General features: G+C 36.5%; 1 protein-coding gene across 2 annotated transcripts in view; it reads right to left on the reverse strand.

The window, feature by feature from the left end:
* Positions 1–20134, reverse strand: part of LMBRD2 (LMBR1 domain containing 2) — a 36073-nt gene extending 15939 nt beyond the window's left edge. The window contains exons 1-14 of one of the 2 annotated variants that reach the window (XR_011091081.1): positions 20000–20134; positions 19701–19771; positions 12612–12838; positions 12088–12167; positions 9818–9913; positions 8864–9031; positions 7789–7999; positions 5489–5563; positions 4785–4898; positions 3983–4166; positions 2939–3120; positions 1473–1606; positions 988–1093; positions 214–311 (exon numbers count right to left, since the gene is read on the reverse strand). Coding sequence is in view for 1 of the 2 variants with exons in the window: in XM_068666347.1 (XP_068522448.1) it covers positions 214–311; positions 988–1093; positions 1473–1606; positions 2939–3120; positions 3983–4166; positions 4785–4898; positions 5489–5563; positions 7789–7999; positions 8864–9031; positions 9818–9913; positions 12088–12167; positions 12612–12785 (1622 nt within the window). In the remaining variant the exon portion in view is untranslated. The remainder of the gene's footprint in view (positions 1–213; positions 312–987; positions 1094–1472; positions 1607–2938; positions 3121–3982; positions 4167–4784; positions 4899–5488; positions 5564–7788; positions 8000–8863; positions 9032–9817; positions 9914–12087; positions 12168–12611; positions 12839–19700; positions 19772–19999) is intronic. The other variant, XM_068666347.1, reaches the window with a different exon arrangement.
* Positions 20135–20165: the final 31 nt, after the last annotated feature.

The raw sequence follows: 20165 nt of genomic DNA on the forward strand, positions 1-20165 counted from the left end.
ATATTCTTAAAACGTATACATTTCACATAAAACAACCGATCCCTATTTATTTATCTTTTGCATTTTTATTAATATGTCACAGATCCATTAATATGTTCCAGGTTTACTGCTGGAAAAGAAGTAAATTGCTGAAGAAGTGAAATTGCTTCAATTACTGAAATTGAAGTTACCAATATTAAAAGAAGTGGAGGATCAGTCTTGCAAACTGCTTACCTAAAGTAGGTTGCAATACAGAGAATGACAACCAGCATTGGATAATATATATAGAATCCATCTGCAATGAAGGACAGCACTCTCATTGATCCCATTATCTGGAAAACAAATTCACAAGAGCAAGCTCTAATGATGTATTTGCACATACAAGTAGATGGCACAACCTTTCTGGGTGTTTTCAGTCTATAATACATGGTACGTATTATCACAGATCCGATTCAGACAATTGACTGACAGTGTCCAGAAAAAAAAAAAAGAAAAAACACTTAAAAACGTTTAAGATGCTAGTTCTTTTTATCTCACCTAATCCAGAATCAGTTAAAAAATAGTGGATATTTTCATCTGCTATAAAAGGACTACATTAGGACACTACTTGCAAACAAAGGTAGATGCAACTTGCTGTCAGAAATCAATTGCTCAGTAAAATCAAACTCAGTACTTTTCAGTGGCCAGTTAGGTTTGGTATTAATCCATAAAGATGGAAAAATTATGCTAAAGCCAGTGGAACCTACTAAAGCTGTCAGGAAGGAAAAAACAACTTGCGCTCTCCAGCATAATGCTGTACTTTCTTAGGACAGAGACCAAAACAAAAAAAGTGGAGTTTTCAACAACTCCTGTCTAACTAGCAGTCATTACCAAACTCTTGTTATGTTACTGTCTCATATTAGTGAGAAAATAAATGAATAGTTGAATCTCACTACAAAAAATATTACAAAGTATTTTTCCTATTCTCTGAACCATACATAGCCTCAATACTATATTTTCTGTACTTACCGATGTGTAAGCAGTTGGCTGAGCATCTCTGTGAGAGATTGTTGCATCCATATGGGTCAAGCCCAAGAAGTTCAAGCATAATGGTGGAGTAAGACGGCAAAATAACCTGCACAAGTGTAAGAGACAATAGCATCTAAATCAATCTCTTGCATTAAAAATATTAAGAAATCATAACAAGATGTATGGCCTTCAAGGCCAGGTTGGATGGGGCTTTGGGCAACCTGGTCTAGTGGAAGGCACCCCTGCCCACGGGAATGGGCTTGGAACTAGATGATTTTAAGGTCCCTCTCAATCTAAACTGTTCTGTGATTCTATTATCACAGAATAATGATGAACAGCTCAGGAGGTTTTAGACCCATATGATTATAAATGAAAGAATATAAGTGAGAGTTTAACTGATACTCTGATTAACTGATACAATTCTGATTAACTGATACAATTGACTACTCAGCAGAAAATCTGCAAACTATGTGCCACATACTCACATGCCACTGAAAAGGAGACTGTATGCATCTGTCTGATGATGTGAAGCTAAATAGTAATAGTTAAATACACGGATCCTGAAGACAGTGGAATAAACACAAATACTTAGGAAGAAGATGGTAAGAAAACAGGCCATCTGGAAAGGAAAAAAGTGAGATTTTAATGTAGAACCATCCTGGTTTCAGATGGAATAAAATTCATTTTCTTCCTAGTAGCTGGTATGATTCTGTGCTTTGGATTTCAGATGAGAACAGTATCAATAACACACCAGTGTTCTAGTTGTTGCAGAGCAGTGTTTACACTAAGTCAAGGACTTTTCAGGTTCTCGTGCAGTACTGCCAGCAAGAAGGCTGGGGGTGCACAAGAAGCTGAGGGGGGATACAACCAGCACAGCTGTCCCAAACTGGCCAAAGGGATATCCCAAACCATATAGCATCATGCTTAGCAATAAAAATGGGGGAGTTGGTTGGGAGAGCTGACACTGCTTGGGGACTGGCTGGAGAACAGCCAGCAGGTGGCAAGCAACCAACATTGTGCATCACTTGCTTCACTTCTTTTTTCTGTTTGTCATGTTTTGTTGTTGTTTGTTTGTTTATAATTAAATGGTTCTAATCTCAACCCGCAAGTTCTTGAACCTTCCATTTCAATTTTCTCCTCCACCCCACTGCAGGCCAGGAATGAGACAACAGCTGTGTGGTGTTCAGCTGCTGTCCAGGTTAAAACCACAAGAACTCTACCAATGTGTTAGCACATAGTCTGAGTATGCAACAGGTTGACTGCAGTGTTATTTTTCATTTTGAGATAGGACAGTAACAGCAACTCTGACATGAGTTTCAGGTGGTTTTTTTTCCTAGTTTAAATTTTGAATGAAACTTGAGATGTTCCATGCTTCATATAAGCATAACACAACTGATGTTGGAAACATTTGTTCCACTACTTTTTATTATGTAACTGGCCTTAATACAAGTGATTTATAATTACTATGACTGATTTCGCATTTTCTTCCCATAAACAGTATTAAAAACAGGTATTTTAAGTTCAACCTATTTTATTAGTATATTGAAATATTTCATCTCATCTCCTTTCCTGATACATTTGTGCACTCATATGCTAGCCACACCTCCCAGAACTGGATTTGTGGTTGGCAGCACATTCCAATTTAGCAGGAGGGCCACACACAGTCAATCAGACGCAAAGTCAAATATTTAAGTTCCAAGCTAATGTTGCACATATTATTCTACACCTGGTATTCATGACAATGGGGTTACTACTTCACCCTGTAATAGACAAATATAACAAGTGGCAAGAGGCAGACCTCCTTCACAAAAACAAAATTTCATATTTTGTGTTTTACAGAGCTTCTAAAAGCTGACATTATTTACAGAGACTTATTTTTAAGTTAGTTTGGTCTACTGTTATTGTAATAACACTCTAGCTCTAAAGGTTTTTATTGAGTGATCAAACTTACCTCTATGTATATATAATTATACGTCTTTTCTGCCAGTTGTATGAAAACTGCAAATAGCGATAAAACCGGATTTGTGCTGAAAAATGTGCACTCTGACCACACGACAATTACAGAGAATGTGGCCAAAACGACTGCAAGAACCCTGTAAAACCATGGTCGTAGAAGACATTCCCAGTACCACTCTGAAAAACAAATACACATGCATCCCTAATGGGTTAACACAACCAGAAAAAGAACTCTCTCAAAACACTGTTATAAACTTCATGCATGCGCACCCTTCAAATCAAGGCTTGAATATGTGACTCCACAAATTCCAATTCAGAACTTTTCTGATGCCTAGGGATTTGGCTCAGCCCTAAGGAATTGTATGCACAGTTGTGGAAAACAAGAGTGGGATTTGGGGGTTAAATTTTGCAAAAAATGATTAAGGGCAGCAAAACAAGACTCCTTACTTTCAGCCCAAATACTATGGGTGACCCACTTTTTATTTGTTTGTACATCCGTTACTCTATCATAAACAAAGCTTAGGCTTAAATTATCCTACCCCACCAATAACTCACTGCTAATACACAACAAATTAGAAGTTAATATATGATGAGAAGACACTTTCTAAGAAGATACACCAAAAACCATATCTCCTAACGTTCAATTCATGACAGATGAAGAGTCCTTTTCCCTTCAATTTACAATGGCTTACACCCCAAAAATATCCTACAAATATAGAAGGTAGTCATGATTTATTAATTTGAAGTTTCTATTTTTCTTTCTTCTAAAGATTCAAAAGCTTTCAATGACTATTGCAACAGGCTACAGCTATTAGCTTGTAAAAAGTTCAAATTTATGGCCAAGTGAAAAAAATTAATACGTGATGGCTATTCCATTAAATAAATGCATCAAAATACACATTTGCTTCCTTCTACTGTAACTGAACATTTTCATATGAAACAATCTGTTCTTCTCACAAAACATTACCAATTAATCCAGTAAATTTAACTGTAAATATAAAACTGTAATTGGTTTACAAATCTGCCTAACAGCACTTACCAACAGTTGGTGTGTAGAAATATTGAACAATTTTATTCTCTGGTTCCTGGGACTGAAACGTATGAACAAATTGTCGAGTTGCACTAGTTTCATTTTTTGCCACATCTTCTAAGTAAAAGGCTTGTTCTAAAAGAATTTGCCACTGGACCTGTGTACGACGATGCCTCTGTACTGAATAAATTACCTATCATAAATTCCAAGAAATTATGGTTACAACATATTCATTTCAAAAAATGAGAGAAAAGCCTTGCAAAAATCTGTTAAAAATTCTACATTACAGAAGTGCAAAGATTAATTCTGTATGCTCACAAAAGCAGACAGTTAATCTTAGTAGAAAAGTCCTAAGAGAACTACACAACTTCAGGGTTTTGCAGTTCTTTTATCACAATTGATCTGTAGCTTTAACAGCCTCCTTTTTCCAAAATACTACTTTATTTTTGAGTCTCTGTGAATGCCACTCTTTCACTAGTTACTTTTTAAGAATTCACTGCCAACCAGTCATTACAAGGCCATCAAATCATCAAATCATCACAGCCAATTAAAATACTTTCAAGTTGTCTAGTGACAACAGTTTTCACATATCTAGAAAACAGATCTGGATCATTTGTGATATTAAACTTTATATTTTCTTTTGCTGAGAAAAGTTAAGCAGCATTCACCCGAAAATAAAGAAAGCTATTCAGGTAAAATCTGAAAATTTTAGCTCGATTTGCATTTATTCTCATTACATTAGCATAAATTGGGCACTGTGATTTATTAGTGAGAGAATATGTAATTATATATACATATTATATATTATTACCTGCTTGTGAAGTTTGACCAAACTTTTTTCACTTGGATAACTGTTCTGTCGTTCTTCAAAATCTTCATAATCATCCATGTTCCTACCCATTCTTTCCTGGTACTCAGTAGGACACTGGTAAGAAAAAGAAATTTGACTGAAAGATGCAGGAAAACCAAGTGGCTTCTGTTAATTATTTTTAAGATGTTTTAAGCATTTCATATAACAGAAAAGCTCAGTCTAAATATAGATGCCAGTATCAAAAGGAAAAAAAAAATGTCTTCTACAAGTTGAAGAAATGTCCGTATTTTCCTGTTCAAGAAAGATCAGCATGACATTCTTAAATAATTCAAAGGGCCATATCTGTTTATCAAAAACGCACTTCATGTTCTGAATGAATTCAGAATAAGGCACAGAGCAAAAAACAGATTGCATTTTCTACATACCTCAGACTTCAGTAATCAACTGCTACTACTTCTAATATACTATGCATCTCAGAAGACATCAGAAAATGACATTCATCTTAAGAAATCCTTCTATAAAGAATTTCAACTCCAAGTCTGGTCAGAAAGCCACAAGATGCCAATTAGAGACTTTATGTTAAACGGAAAAGAAAACAACATACAAGCAGTAGGTGCAGGATATGCTCCCACCTCCTTGAACAGTTACTGCAAAAGATGTGCAATTCTTTATTTATTTATTTAACTATTCTTATTGTTACTTGCCTTTTTCAGTATTGTATCAACACACTTTCTCAAGGGGTGATTATACTTGATACTCTCGCTTACTTTACGGACTTCCTGTTGAAGGAAAAAAAAAAAAGTTGTTTCAATATGTTAACTAGATACAACTTTACAGGGTCAGATAAGAGCCCCATCCCTGCCAATGGGAACAGTAACTACCAGAGTCTCTAACTAGGAAAGCTTGCCCATGGCAGGGGGTTTGGAATTAGATGGTCTTTAACATACCTTCCAACCCAACCCATTCTATGATTATTAGACATCTTAGAAAAAAGACAACTGAAGGCTTATTTATAAAGAAGTTGTGTATTTAAAAAATGTACCACATAGTCAGTGTCCAACTATTACTCTGCAATTGTCTAGAGGATTGGTTTCTATGCATGAATGTTAAAACGGAGCATATCTTACTGTTTTAGTTGTACGTAATGGGAAGGAGTCTCCATCTTGCCTTGTTTAGTTTCACTTTGTTACTTCAAGTAGCTAAATGAATATCTTTTTACACTATCTACCTTGCTCACATTTATCTCTACATAGCTGACTTCTAAGACTATTTGACATTCATGAGAAATAAAACAGCTACATTATTTGTTAGAAACAATTCTAGCAGTTTATCAGGCTTAGTGAGAACTAGGTTTTATTTTTCATCCTATCAGCAATGCAGAGACAATCTTTTGATGGTGTTTTTATTGTTACAAACTGTACTTTAAAAAAAAAAAATACAAGTTGTAGAGTCTAGACAACAGAAGTAATTGTGAAAGTTTAGAAATCACATCCAACACGATGGTTAAGCAGACAGAAGAACTTCATTTGTTTAGTGTGACAAGGAAGGCTAAGCAGATACAGACAGTTCTGTATCTAGTTACAGTGATGTTTAAAAGGCTGTTCTAACAGGCGGATTTCAGTAATTCAGAATTCCCTCTGAATCTATTGAGCTAAAAATTTTCATTATATAGTACGTACAATAGTATGATATGGAAAGCCAAACAAAACCCTGAGAGAATGTCTGTAAAGGTCAATCCTAACATTCAGCACTGTCAAATGCAGCACCAGAATAATAATAAAAAAATAAAACCAAACAATTTTGTCAAGTGTCCTTTAGTACTATGATTACTAGAGTTTTAGTAATGTCTTCCTCTGATAAATCAGAAGCATAAGCTTAAGAGGGTGAGAGCTAAAATTTGGTGATTTATTTGCCACAGCAGCAATGTATAACTTACAATCAAGTTCTCAGAGTCAGCACTGAATTCTTAAGAATTTTTGCTTATCATCAAGTATTTCACTGTTCTTATGAAGGTTAGAAAGCAGAGAAAATATACTGGCCAAGAATTCTAAAAGGAATAGCGCAATTGTTTATAGATTGAAAGAAAGAGTATAGTACCAGATCTTAATTCTTGAAACAAGATTTTATGCATTATGTTGTTAATGCATATTAATATGTTGGGTAAGACAATATCAAAACCTGTCATTCTACTAAAGAACAGTCCAGTACAAAACAGCAAGTGCTACTAGCATGGTAAGCAAAGTTTTTGATGCTCTTTTTCGAGTAAATTTTGTAATAAGCTTTATCTTTGAAATACCCTTATTGAAGGAGTGAAGATTCTACTATTATTTTCTTTGGTGACAGGTCAAAACAAGTTACCACCCTACCCTACAAATCTTCTGAAATATTACTTCTAAGCCATGGTATTACAGCGGTACAGCAAGCAAGAGCAATTCAATGGGTTGGATTTCCATTCTGGTTTTGACCTACATAAAAGACAATTGCTTATGCACACAAGCAATAATAATAGTGTCTCTTTCAAGAGAAACTCTTTGAAAAACCAGTGATCTATCTATTCTGTTCGCAAAAGGCACACACTGTAGTCTTGCAAATTCAACTTAAAAATTCTCCAAGATTGCAGAAACACACTGGAAGCAGAACACACAAGCAAGACATACATGTTTTGCTAGTGTTCCTGCAAATTATTTGTATATTAGATTTTCAAGCATCACTCTGGAATGTTATTAGTCACCAATATTACTCCAGAAGGGACAGTAAAAGAAAAAAAAAACAAATTATGACCATCAAGTTGCCATGAGATACAGGTTCTTCTATTTCTCTTTTGATTTTTATCAAAGTGTCATCTAGTTTCATCAAGTGGCACACTATGATGATTTTCTTAATTTACAGATACTTCAAACTTCATGCTACTTGTGCTTCTTGCCAAGAAGTACATAACACCAGGAAATTCAGAGATGAACAACAGCAGCCTTCACTTATTTCACAGCAAAATCTGGTTACTTACCTCCATAACATCCTCTAAATTTTCCTCTGCATCTGCTTTTTCAGTCATCAGTTTGGCAGCTTTGAAATAGGTCTTCATAAGAAGGTAACCCCTCTTAGCCCCATTCCAGTGAGAACGAGGAATTTCCACCAAACCATAGCCCAAAAGCAGCACGAGAAGAAAGAGACCCCATGTGTTTGCAGCAGCTATCCCAATAGTCTGAAGTTGGTTCCTTCAAAACAAATGGCAAACGAAAAACAAATTACAACCTGCTTCCCACCTGCAATAAAGTAACTTTAAGGTATCTGTGCTCCACCAGGACTTTCAAATTTACAGGAACAAACTCAGTTTCATCTGTAATTCTTGTCTAGGCCCAGTCTGCTGTTTTGGTGCATTTAAAGCTCCCATGATTTTTCTTTTAAGTGTACCCTCTCTGGAGGGAGACATAAGCATTTGTTCTCAAAATACGTTCCTTTAGGAAAGGAAATGAACTTGGCAAATGTAATTAAAATGAGATCAAAACACCATAATTGGAATCTCTCTAAGAAACAGCCTCAGAACCCAGGATTAGTATTTCAGAAACAGAAGTTGAAAGCAACTAGGCAGTTCAAAACAGCATAACAGAATTTACTACTCTATCTATCATGGAAGAATATCAGCAGTGTTATAACTATCAATTATTTTAAAATTATCTTATGAGCTTTAAGTAGAATCTACAGTAGACACAAGTATTACCCAGGAAACACTGTCAAAGATGTTTTGAAAGCACTAAGAAAAAGTTTCAGCACTAAAGACACAAATGCATTTTCAGTGAGGGAAAAAAATATCACTGCAAACAGAAAAACAATCCCCTGCCTTACCAAAAAAAAAAAAAAAAACAGAAAGCTACAAGACAAAATTCCTACAAAGTCAAATTATCTCTTTCCATTCAAAAAAAATAACAAAATTCTGCCTAGCAAAAATCAGATCAACTGTTTGTTTTAAAGACATATTTTATCCTCAGAACATGCTTACACTGGACTTTTTTTCTTTTACATTTTTTATTATATATATATTTTTTAAGAATTCATGCAAGTACTTACAACATTACTCTTACCATTGCAAATTGAACTTTGGGTTTACAGCGACATATATTAAAAATGCTCCAAAAATCAGCAAGTAAGTGCCATAGTAGATTGCATTCTCAATCAATGCAGTTTTAATCTTTCCAGTAATGGAGAACCCTCCTGACCTAGCATAGGACTGCATGAAAGGTAGCAGAATCCTAGGAAGAAAGCAAACAATACCAAAAAGTAGCTTATCGGTGGCAAGATACTGAGACAGAAGTGTTTAAGTTAAAGGCTCTCATGCTTCTAACAAAATGAGCTAACTATGTTTTTATCCTAGGTGTACCAGTCTGAGGGTAAACCTTAAAAAAAAAAGTTATAGATAAAAGCAAATACGGTTAGCTTTACTATTAAAAAAAAAAAAACAAAAAACTCTTAATCAAGAGCTCACTACCAATCTTCTTGACTGAGCTACAAAAATAATACAAGGATGGGCTGATCACAGACCATACATCAATCTAAACCAAAAGCACAATCTGTTTGCTGTAACTGTATCTATAGCTTTATATAGTATGATCCAAAAAAACCAAATACTTTACAATATTATTCAGAAATTACGCAAATTATTCATAGCATTATTTTGATGTCCTGTAGTCTAGAATACAATCTTTTCCACACAATCTCCCCATGAAAATGTTTGCGTAAACTGCTCAACTTCAATTACAGAAGTGAACTAAGGGTAAATAATTGTGACCTGAAGAGGAGCACCAAAAAAAAAAAAAAAAAACCACCAAAAAAAAAGAAACACCAAAAGAAAAAACCACCAGAAACTCTACACTATGTTCAATTAAATAATTGTTAGATAAATTTCATCTCTAACAAATTATATAATATATTATATATATATTATATACATATATATATATATATAACATATACTGCTCAGATGTTAGACATAATTTATACTTTTATCAGTCCAACTGTTGTTCCTTTGTCTTACTTACCATGTTAAAAACTGTGATGTCCAGTACACAACACGCCAGAAAATTGGCATAATTCCATCAGGAATATAACTCCATGGTTTGAAACATTTTTGCTTGCTGTAAAAACATAAGAAAACTTATTATTAGTTGTAAGGTCAATAGTGTAGATTTTTTTTATAGATTTTTTTAATATATTTTTTTTCTATAAATTCCCCTACCAAGGATGGACTTTGAAAAAAGCAAAAAAGTAATACACTACTATTTAAGTAGGTAATCATCAACCACTTCAGCAAAGAATAAACTGTATTTCCATGTAAAAAGTATTTAGCATTCTCCCCATTAAAATTAAGGTATCTGGACAGGATGGCTTTTAAAAAAAAATATATAGAGAGGAGTGACTGTTTTTAGGACTAATAAATAAATGTTGTTTAAAAGTCAGCTTGAAGACTAAAGAGAATGGAACAATTTTAATAAGCAATTTACTGGTTCAATTTTTCTTTCTGTGCAGGGAGTACTTAATGCAAAGAAAAAAATCTTTCTGTAGACAGAAGACCATTCAGCTTTAGCTAGTGCAGGAGATTATTCAGGAGTATCTAGGGAGTCCATCACCTAGACATACTACCTATGCCACTTAGAGGTAACAAAGTATATTAGTTGTTCTGTTACCCAGTTGGCTTTAGTCAGACTTTCATGAACTAATATGTTGAGACAATATTTTTCTGACAGGTAGCACTTACTTCAGGAAACCTAAAAAAGTCCTCAGAGCCTTTTAGAAAGAAGAGAGCAAGTGACAAAGTGGCCACCTACACTAAAACTTTTTTTTTTTTTTTTTTACCCCCTCCACCTATCTGGGTAATGAAATATTGGTGAGTCAAGGGGTAATATCACCAATTTAATAGGAGTATCTATTGAGAAATAATTGATGTTTTCCAGAGTCAAACTAGTTAAGCCTGTGTTGTGAGTTTTTATGTGCATAGCCTAAATATTTTCAGAACTATCAAATTACCATCGTATGACAGGCTGCGTGACTAAACATTTCAAAGTTTTAAGAGCTGATTTGCACTAACAGTATCTATGCAATTAGGTTAATATCCCTATTTGATAAGTCATATACTATAGTACAACACCCATCAGCATACTCTGGAATTACAGGTAAATTAAAAGGCTATTAAGTCTTCAAATCATGTATTTACCTATGTTTAATTAACACACACTGAGTAGTCTTAAATAGAAGGTTAAAAGTTGTATCACTCAATCTGGCATTTTACAGTTCTACCACTGACATACGCCTTTCAGGTAGTCTCCACTTTGGTGTAACAAACCTGGTAATACATGACACATAACCAAAACTTTGCATGTTCTAAACATCTTACAGGTCCTACACTGCATGTATCTACATAGTGTAGAAATAGCTAACGGAGATGGAAGAGCCACATGCAAAAGGAGCCGACATTCACCTACATTCCCCACGCTTTAGGGATGATCTCCTTCCTGCCTGAGAAGAGCAAGCAGGCCATTGTTACTTTGGTAGTATACAATCAATTTAGTTAACTGCGAAATTTCTAGCCAGGGAGGTTCAGACTGGACATTAGGAAAATGTTATTTACCTTGAGGGTGGCCAAACACTGAAAGAGGCTTTTTAGGGAGGTGGCTGACGCCCCATGCTTGACAGTGCTCAAGAGGCAATTGGATAATGCCCTCAGTAACATGCTTTATTTCTGGTTAGCCCCAAGGTGGTCTGTAGTTGGACTCAATCTCTGAAGATCATCTGAACTATTCCAGGATACAATATCCAAATGAACTATTCTATTCTAACTCCAATTATTATATGTGCCATTATAATAATAAGTAGATATGTTGCTTGCATATAAGTCTACTAATCTCCACATTCATGACATGTAAAATTATCTTTCCTTCATAATCTTAAAGGCTTCTGATCTGAAAATATAAGCTTTCACCAAGGCATCTCCTGACAGATGAGCAAAGTTAGAAGGAAGCTCTTTGAACAATCTTATATCACTTTAACAATAGAATAAATGATGATGACAGGAAAAAAAAAAAAGCAATTAGAACTACTGTTATTACAAATAAATGCCTATCAACAGATGCGCTTTTCTTCACCTTCTCTTCCCTCACCCCCTTACTATTCTTACTTTCTTCAGACATCACATCACACAAATAACATTTATTTATTAGTCCTAAAAACACAGTACACTCCTATAATTTTAAAAAAGAAAACCATAAAATACTTATTTAAGAACACTCTAACAAAGAAAACATACAACTCATACCTTGGAGCAAGAGTAACATAAGAGCCATTACTTTCCGCCGGGCTGGAGTTAACAGCAAGTTTGCATCGATTATAAATTGTCTAAAAAGACAAAAAAAAAAAATTTTAATCAGTGATGAGCAAAAAATACATTGTTAATCTAAAAATAACAAGTCCCATTTTTAATGATAATTCCTGTCCTCTGAATTTACATTTGGGAGCAATTTATCTAATGCTGAAAACAACACTTAATCGGCAGGACAATTAAGTAAACAATTAAAAGTGTTTTTGTGCTGTTCAAACAGATTAAAAAAATGCTGTAAAAATTCTGAAACATTTCAAAGATTCATTTACTGATTAAATTAACAAAATTAACAAAATTAACTGTAAACAGAGAAATAGTCATGCAAAAGTGATATGTTTAGTTTAAAAAGATACTATTTGAAAACATTATTTGCTTTTTAAGATATTATCTTCTGTAATTAAGAGTTTAAAAAAAAAATACACATTTTACACAACAGAATGGAAAACCTTATCATTTCTTACCGTACTAACATCCAGAGGCAGTATAAACACAATAAGAAAGCAGAGATACCAAGCCAGTAATGTTGCTATGATCACCAGTCTATGCTGTTTCTTGAAGTCTCCATACCGATGAAGGAGGAATAAGGCCAGAAAAAAGACAAATACTATCTCAAGTCCCAAAGCTGCACCACTCATTATTGAAGGTTCACTCCAGCCACGCAGTGCAGCTCACTGAAAGTGGATCAGAACTGTAACACAAGAAAACATTTCATTACATTAAGATATCTATATGTATGCAGAAAAGAGCTGTTTGTCAGTCATTTTTAAACATACTAATAGACTTCACACAAGATTTCACACAAGGACACTGATCAGATGAACTAGATTTTCAGCAAGGTGCTTTGAAGTCCTTTGCAGAAATCAAAATATGATGACATTCCAATTTGTCATTTCTAGCAACACAGCAGAACAACTCTAATTTGTGGTCCAGAAGATCCAGAAGTCAATTCTTCTGTCTGTTAATAAGACTATAGTCCTAATTTTTAGTATTAGTATGAATTCCAAAAGAAAAGTTATTCCTTTGTTTTTGTTCCCTTCTGGATGCTATCAACTGTTTTGGACAAAATAAAGGTTAAAAAGTGAATGTTTCCAGAAAGCTACCAAGCAGCTTTTTTAAGATGAACCGTTTCTCAACCATGCATTTAAAATTTTCTACTCGGAGTTAACAGAGCATAAAAATGCAGTGACATATACATTAGTGTACTTGTGATATGGCTCCTTTTAGATTTGAAATTTCATGTAACAGCTAATTAATTCACCTTCCTACTTCTCTTCTGCTCTTCTTCAGAAGAGCACAGGTCTCAGTTCTTTCACATTAGACCTGCTATATTTTTCTTTCCTCTGCATCTATTCACTCTGTTACAGTCAGGACTGCTGTAAATACTTAGCCCATATTCATACAGGCATATCATTAAGTAAAGGGCCAGTGAGCAGCACAAATCTGTTAAGAGAAAATTTTATCAACTTGTTACATGGTTAAATTGCTTATGGATTGATTTTTTTTTTTACATGTACCATTTTAATCACAGATACTTCATATATTAAAAAATAATAACAATTGTTTATTTCTCTGGTCAGACTCCGGCCTTTCCATCAAGGTTACCATTTTAGCTGGTTTCATTCAACTGAAATACTTTTTTAGCGTGGCTTCCTCACTGTTGTATTTTTAATTGCTTTCACTTTTCACTGAATTTCAAAGATTTAAAAGAATGGATACGACTAAAATTCCCTCAATTTACTTTTCAATTCCTTCAGAACTTGTTAAAATAAACCACTTATTTATTAAGCTCTCAGTATACTGCTTAAGCAGATATGTATGAAAGCACAACTGAAAGTTGTATTATTTCCAGTAAAGAAAATGGTTATTCTGTGTTTTTTTCCCCTAAGGATTTGTTTCCCTCATTTGCTTCTTTTGCATTTCATTTCCAAACAGTGAAAGTAGTCTTTTAAATCCATTAGCTGTTGTCCACTGAGCATCCCACATGCTGAAAACAGACTGAGTTACGTTCTTGTATCTTATAAGAAATGCATACCTGCACCTTTTATCTTTTATTTATCTTTGTATGTTTATTGTATAATTAGTATTTCTAATTATTTAATTATTCTGATAATTTTAATTAGAATCATTCTAGTTATTAATTATTTCTAATGTGAGGTCAAAGCATCCCCTTACTATCTGCCTGTACTACATTTTGGACAGACAATTTGTAAACCGTGAATCCAGGATACCTAACTAATTTCCCCATAACTTATTCTGAGGAAGTCCTTGTGCTTTCTATAGTGTTATTCTTGTTTCCTCAGAAAACAGAATTATCTTTCCCAATTCTAGTATAATAGTGAATTCCACCAAAAACCATTTCTTCTCCATTCATATTGACTTCATTAAGACAGTGCTATCTGACATACATAGCTTTGGGTGCCTATTATAGCCACACCTTGTGCTATGTAAATAAAATTATACAGCATATGCTCCGTGAGTCACAGCTATACAATGTTTTACTAGTCATACCTAAAGAGCTGCAACCAAGACAGAAGGTAAATTTTTTTGTGCAAGATGCTGCACTCAGTTTCTACCATGATAGGATCCAAAAAAGATTATAAACATGCACCAAATATACTAAAATAAAGAGAGAATTGAGTTGTACCATAATTTCAACCATTTTCAAAGACAAAAGCAACTTCGTTAGTTATCAAACTAAACAACATCTTTTCTGTTCTTCACCTGGCTCCTATTTTAATCTCAAAACACAAAATGAAAGGCATTGTTTTTAAAGGCATACCCTCAGTAAGTTTGCAGATGACACCAAGTTAGGTGTGAGTGTTTATCTCCATGAGAGCAGGAGAGCTCTGAAGAGGGATCTGTGTGGGCTGGACCCATGGGCAGAGGCTAACTGTAAGAGGTTCAACAAGGCTCAGGGCCAGGTCCTGCACCTGGGGCACAACCCCCAATGCAAGGCTGGGGAAAGAGTGGCTGAAAAGTTCCCTTGGAAAGAGACCTGGGGGTATTGGTTGTGAGTTGGCTGAACATGAGCCATCAGCATGCTCAGGTGGCCAACAGCATCCTGGCTTGGATCAGGAATAGCGTGGCCAGTGATTGTCTGGGGAAGTGATTGTCTCCCTGTACTTGGCCCTGGTGATGCCGCACCTCGAGTACTGTGTTCAGTTTTGTGTCCCTCATTACAAGAAGGACATTGAGGTGCTGGAGTGTGTCCAGAGAAGGGCAACGAAACTGGTGAAGTGCCTAGAGAATGAGAATGATTCTTATAAGAAGCAGCTGAGAGAGATGGACTTCAATAGCCTGCAGAAGAGGCTCAGGGAAGGCCTCATTGTACTTTACAATTACCTTAAAGGAGGCTGTAGTGAGGTGGGGATTTGGCTCTTCTGAGCACCAAGTGGCAAGACGAGGGGAAATGGCCTCAAGTTGCATCAAGGAAGGTTTAGGTTGGATGTTAGGAGAAATTTCTTTATCAAAAAAGTTGTACAGCAGTTGTGGAGAGGAATAGGCTGCTCAGGGAAGTGGCTGAGTCACTGTGCCTGGAGGTCTTCAAGAAACGTGTAGAGGTAGAACTTAATAGCATGGTTTAGGGGTGGACTAGGTTAAAGGTTGGACTAGATGATCTTAGAGGTCTTTTCCAACCTGAATGACTATGATTTTACCAGACTACAACTAATGAAAAATTGTTTTGAAACAATGTATACACATTTTCAAAATTTCAGTTTAAAAATTTTTACAGAAAAAGATTAGAACTAGTTCCTAACACTAACTGCCTAATGCAAGGTAAGAAACACAATGCTAGGGAGGAGCTCTTATTGCAAACAAAATTCTGCCCAATAGGACAGCCGTATTGCCATTATCATAGCACTAGAATTACTTGTATCAGGACTTAAAATGTATTACTTCAGGGCATGCCTCTCTGTGGCAAGCAGCATTCGCCTCTGAACCTGGTCATTACCTCAAAGGTAAACTGCTTTCCCATAACCCCATTTCTTTGTTTTGACAGGCTTCTCACTATTAGCACACGACTCCACGTTACCAGCTGGCTGAAATTCCTCATCCTGTAAAGAATTTTCTCCTGAAATCAATGCTCCTGTTTATGCTTAGGATTTTCTTGTTTTGTTTCAGACACAGGCAAAAATAGTACATTTTTAATCTAATGAATGGAAGAGTTTGGTTACCCCCACACAGGACACAAGTTTCAAAATTCGGACATGAAATTTTGTGCGGTCTAAACCCAGCTAAAAACTCTTCGCAAGCACCATCAAGAGTTCGGTTCACACTTAAATTATCTTGGAAACTGCCTACCATCAAGTCTTAAATTACCTTGCCAACCTCAAGACTAACCAAGCTCATGACCATCTACATTACAAATGAACTAACTACTCAGCCTGGTGCAGAAATACTCAGGTTACTACATGAAACAGCAGAAACAAAAACTACAATTTCTTTGAGGTTTTATATAACATTGTACTTAGTAACAGAGATACACTGACATTATATCATTAAAGAAGGCTTGAAAAGAGCAATGCATATTTGTGAAGAAAGGCCATTGGTCTCACTAAAGTGGACTCCCAATTCCTCTTTAATCAGAAATTCCAGATTAGACTACACTATAGGTTTATTATTTTCAAAATTTGTAGGTTATTTTACTAGCAGATTGTTCATTTTGCAGACTAATGTAATTGCTGCTTTTGCCCATCCCAGGGGCAAAAAGCCTGTTTTTGTTGCTTTTCTTGAAATACTATGGGGTAAAGATCATCAAACCAAATTAAAAAAAATACATTTTAAGAAATCTTGGATATTTCAGTTAAAACACCTGAAGAAGAAGCAAGTAGATAGAGATTTCCTTGCCTTATTCTGTATTTTAAACTTTAATGCCAAAATTACATCAGAAAAAAAAAAAAAACTGTCATCAAAGAAGCTACCAAACTATGAAAGAGCTACCAAAGACAGTAATGGACAATACTGACCGAGAGCCACAGCATACCGAAAAAAGCATCCGTGCAACAGCATCTCCTAACTCGAAATGAATTCACAACTTTGGGGCAAGTATAAACCCAAAGCTGCCATCTCCAGCAAATACCAGTGGCCAGTTCCACAGTCACCTCTGGAGCAATGATCTCCAAGTTTCCACTGAATATCTTCCAGCACATTTACCTTTGCAAAAGACAAGTACGATCTGCCACATCACCTGTGACATGCTTCTGAAGCCTGCCCTACTCTGCAAAACTATGCTGTTAAGAATCCATAAGTAAGACTTTACAGACATGCTTAAATTTTTTGGACTGACAGAATTGCCCAACACTAAGATTTTGACGTTACCATCTTTAAAGAATAAAATGGGCTAACCTCGTATTTTAGAAATCATAAAAAGGGAAGAACAAGAGGTCAAGCCACATTTAAAAATAATTCCTTCAGACATCTTCACGCTCAAGTTTGCTTAGCATGTTGCTTTTTGTTTTTTTTTGTGTTGTTTTCCTCCAACTTCCATATTCTACAGTAACCTTTGCAGCATAGGGAATTTATAAGCAGTCAGAGAGATGAAGAAAGTACTTCTAAATCTTAGCACAAAGAGAAAACTCTAAAAATTTAGATGAAAATCTAAAGAAAAATTTTAGAAAAGAAAGAAAATTTTAGATGAAAATCTAAAGAAATAAACTATCCATGAGCTGCCAAAGAGAACTGACCAGATGTCGTGGTTTAACCTGGCTGGCAGCTAAACACCACACAACCGTTCGCTCACCCTCCTCCCTCCCTCTCTGGGACTGGGGAGAGAAACGGGAAAGTGAAGCCTGTAAGTTAAGATAAAGACAGCTTATTAAGACAGGAAAATACTAATAACAACAACAATAATAACAACAATGATGATAATAGTACTACTAATAATAATGTGTACGAAACAAGCGATGCACAATGCAATTGCTCACCACCCGCTGACCGATGCCCTGCCTAACCCTGAGCAGCCAGCCCCACTCCCCCGGCTAGCCACCCCTATATACTGTTCAGCATGACCCCAGATGGTATGGAATACCCCTTGGGCTAGTTTGGGTCACCTGTCCTGGGTCTGTCCCCTCCCAGCTCCTGCTGCACCCCCAGACAGCCCGTTGGCAGGACAGAGCAAGAAGCTGAGACGTCCTTGGTGTAAGCACTGCTCTGCAACAATTAAAACATCGGGGTGTTATCAGCACTCTTCTCAGCCTAAGCCAAAGCATAGCATTCTACCAGCTACTAGGAATAAAACTAACTCTGTCCTAACTGAAACCAGGACAGCAGAGCAGTTATTTGCTTGCACGATTTGAGAGAAACAACATCTGAGGTGAATCAAGAAAAGATATTCTGCATAGCTTTGTTCTTCTAAGAAACTCTAGTCAGACTATGTACTGACTGGTATTTAATTAGTATTACCATAGTAATAATATACCACTAGTATATTGAAATGTAAAAAATAAATGAAAATGATTAAACATTTAATTGTTGCTTTTAAACACTGTGGGGGAAAAAAAGTTTTGTAACAGCTAATGACAATAAAATATAATACTGCACTGAGTCCGTTCAAAGTGGCAGTATTCTCTGATTTGTTGGGAAACCAGGTGGTATACGAAAAATGCTCTATTAGGGAAGATAAAGATTTTTGTAGTCAATAGCAAGCAAGGACCAGGAACACAAATACAGGGGAAGTTTATTCACTTACTTGGCACTGTCTCACACTAATAAAAAATATTAAGTACCACAAGGGCTGATACTTTCATAGAGTTGAGGGGAACACTCTGGAAAAAAAGATATTGAAGAAGACAACCTGCATGGAGGAACTAAAATTGAAGAAGAAATGGAAGCTGTACAGTTGCAATATGAATACAAAAAAGGAAAGAAAAACAGAAATTGCTACCCGGAGTGCCAGACGACTGCTCTCACACAAAACAGGTGTCCATCAGCAGGAGGTCAGTCACATGATTACAACCCTAATGTTGCCGTAAGACAAACACACTATTTGGAAATCCAGAACTTTAAAAAAATAATAATTGAACTTTACCCCTTTCAGCAAATTCCTCTTCTTTCAATTTCCCGTGAAATTAAAAGGACTGACAAATGGCAGAGATGCTGCTGAACAGAGGATTAAATACAACCAGCTTCTTTTTTTTTTTTTTTTAAACTGAAAAAACCCACTCTCCTTCATTTGATTACCTACTTGAGCAAGCAGTAAATCACCGTTCCGTAGCTTTAGTTAAAAACAGCACTGGTTGCCACTCGTTCTGTTCAAAGACTACGTGACTGCCCATTTGAGTCGCCCCACTGACGACACCGACCGAGCAGCTGTGCACGATTTGCCACGCGTTTCACTCCCACCCCTGCCTTTGCAGGCACCTCTCCCCGCCACCACCGACTGCACAACGGGTGGCTGACTTGACAAGCGGGCTGCTGACTCAGCGCCCAGAATTTGGGCCTCCGTCCCCCAAAATTTCAGAATATGCTGTTTGTTCATAAATCCTAAGGACAGCGTCAGGAATGGCCTTGCTACAGGAAGGGCAGCCTGCCGGGAGCGTGCGCTCACTGACCTGCAGGGCACGGCCCTGAGACGCTTCGCAAACACTCCGATGCGTGCTCATAACACAGGTGCTCGGGGGCCCTGAAAAAAGGGGAGAAAAGGAGAATAATTGGTAAAAATGGAGATGCTGATTGCAGTGCCTGTTCCCTTCCCCTCCCCTCCCTTCCAATGCCTCTTCCCTTCCCCTCGCCTCCCTCTTCCCCTTCCTTTCCTCTTTCCTCTTCCCTCTCCCTTCCTCTTCTTTTCCTCTTCCCTTCTCCTCTCCCTTCTTTTCCCTTCCCCTCTCTTCCCCTCTCCCCATCCCCTCACCGCCTCAGCCGCCGCCCTCCTCACAGGAGACGCCTCAGGGCCGCTGTGGGCAGCGAGCCGGCCGACATTCCCCCCTCACCAACCCCCCGGCCCTGCTGCTGCTGCTGCTGCTGCCGCCACCATCCCTCCTCTTCCTCCTCCTCCTCCTGGTCGCTGTCGTCGTTTC

This window comes from Anas acuta, chromosome Z (genome assembly GCF_963932015.1).
Source record: "Anas acuta chromosome Z, bAnaAcu1.1, whole genome shotgun sequence".
Lineage (NCBI taxonomy): Eukaryota > Metazoa > Chordata > Aves > Anseriformes > Anatidae > Anas > Anas acuta.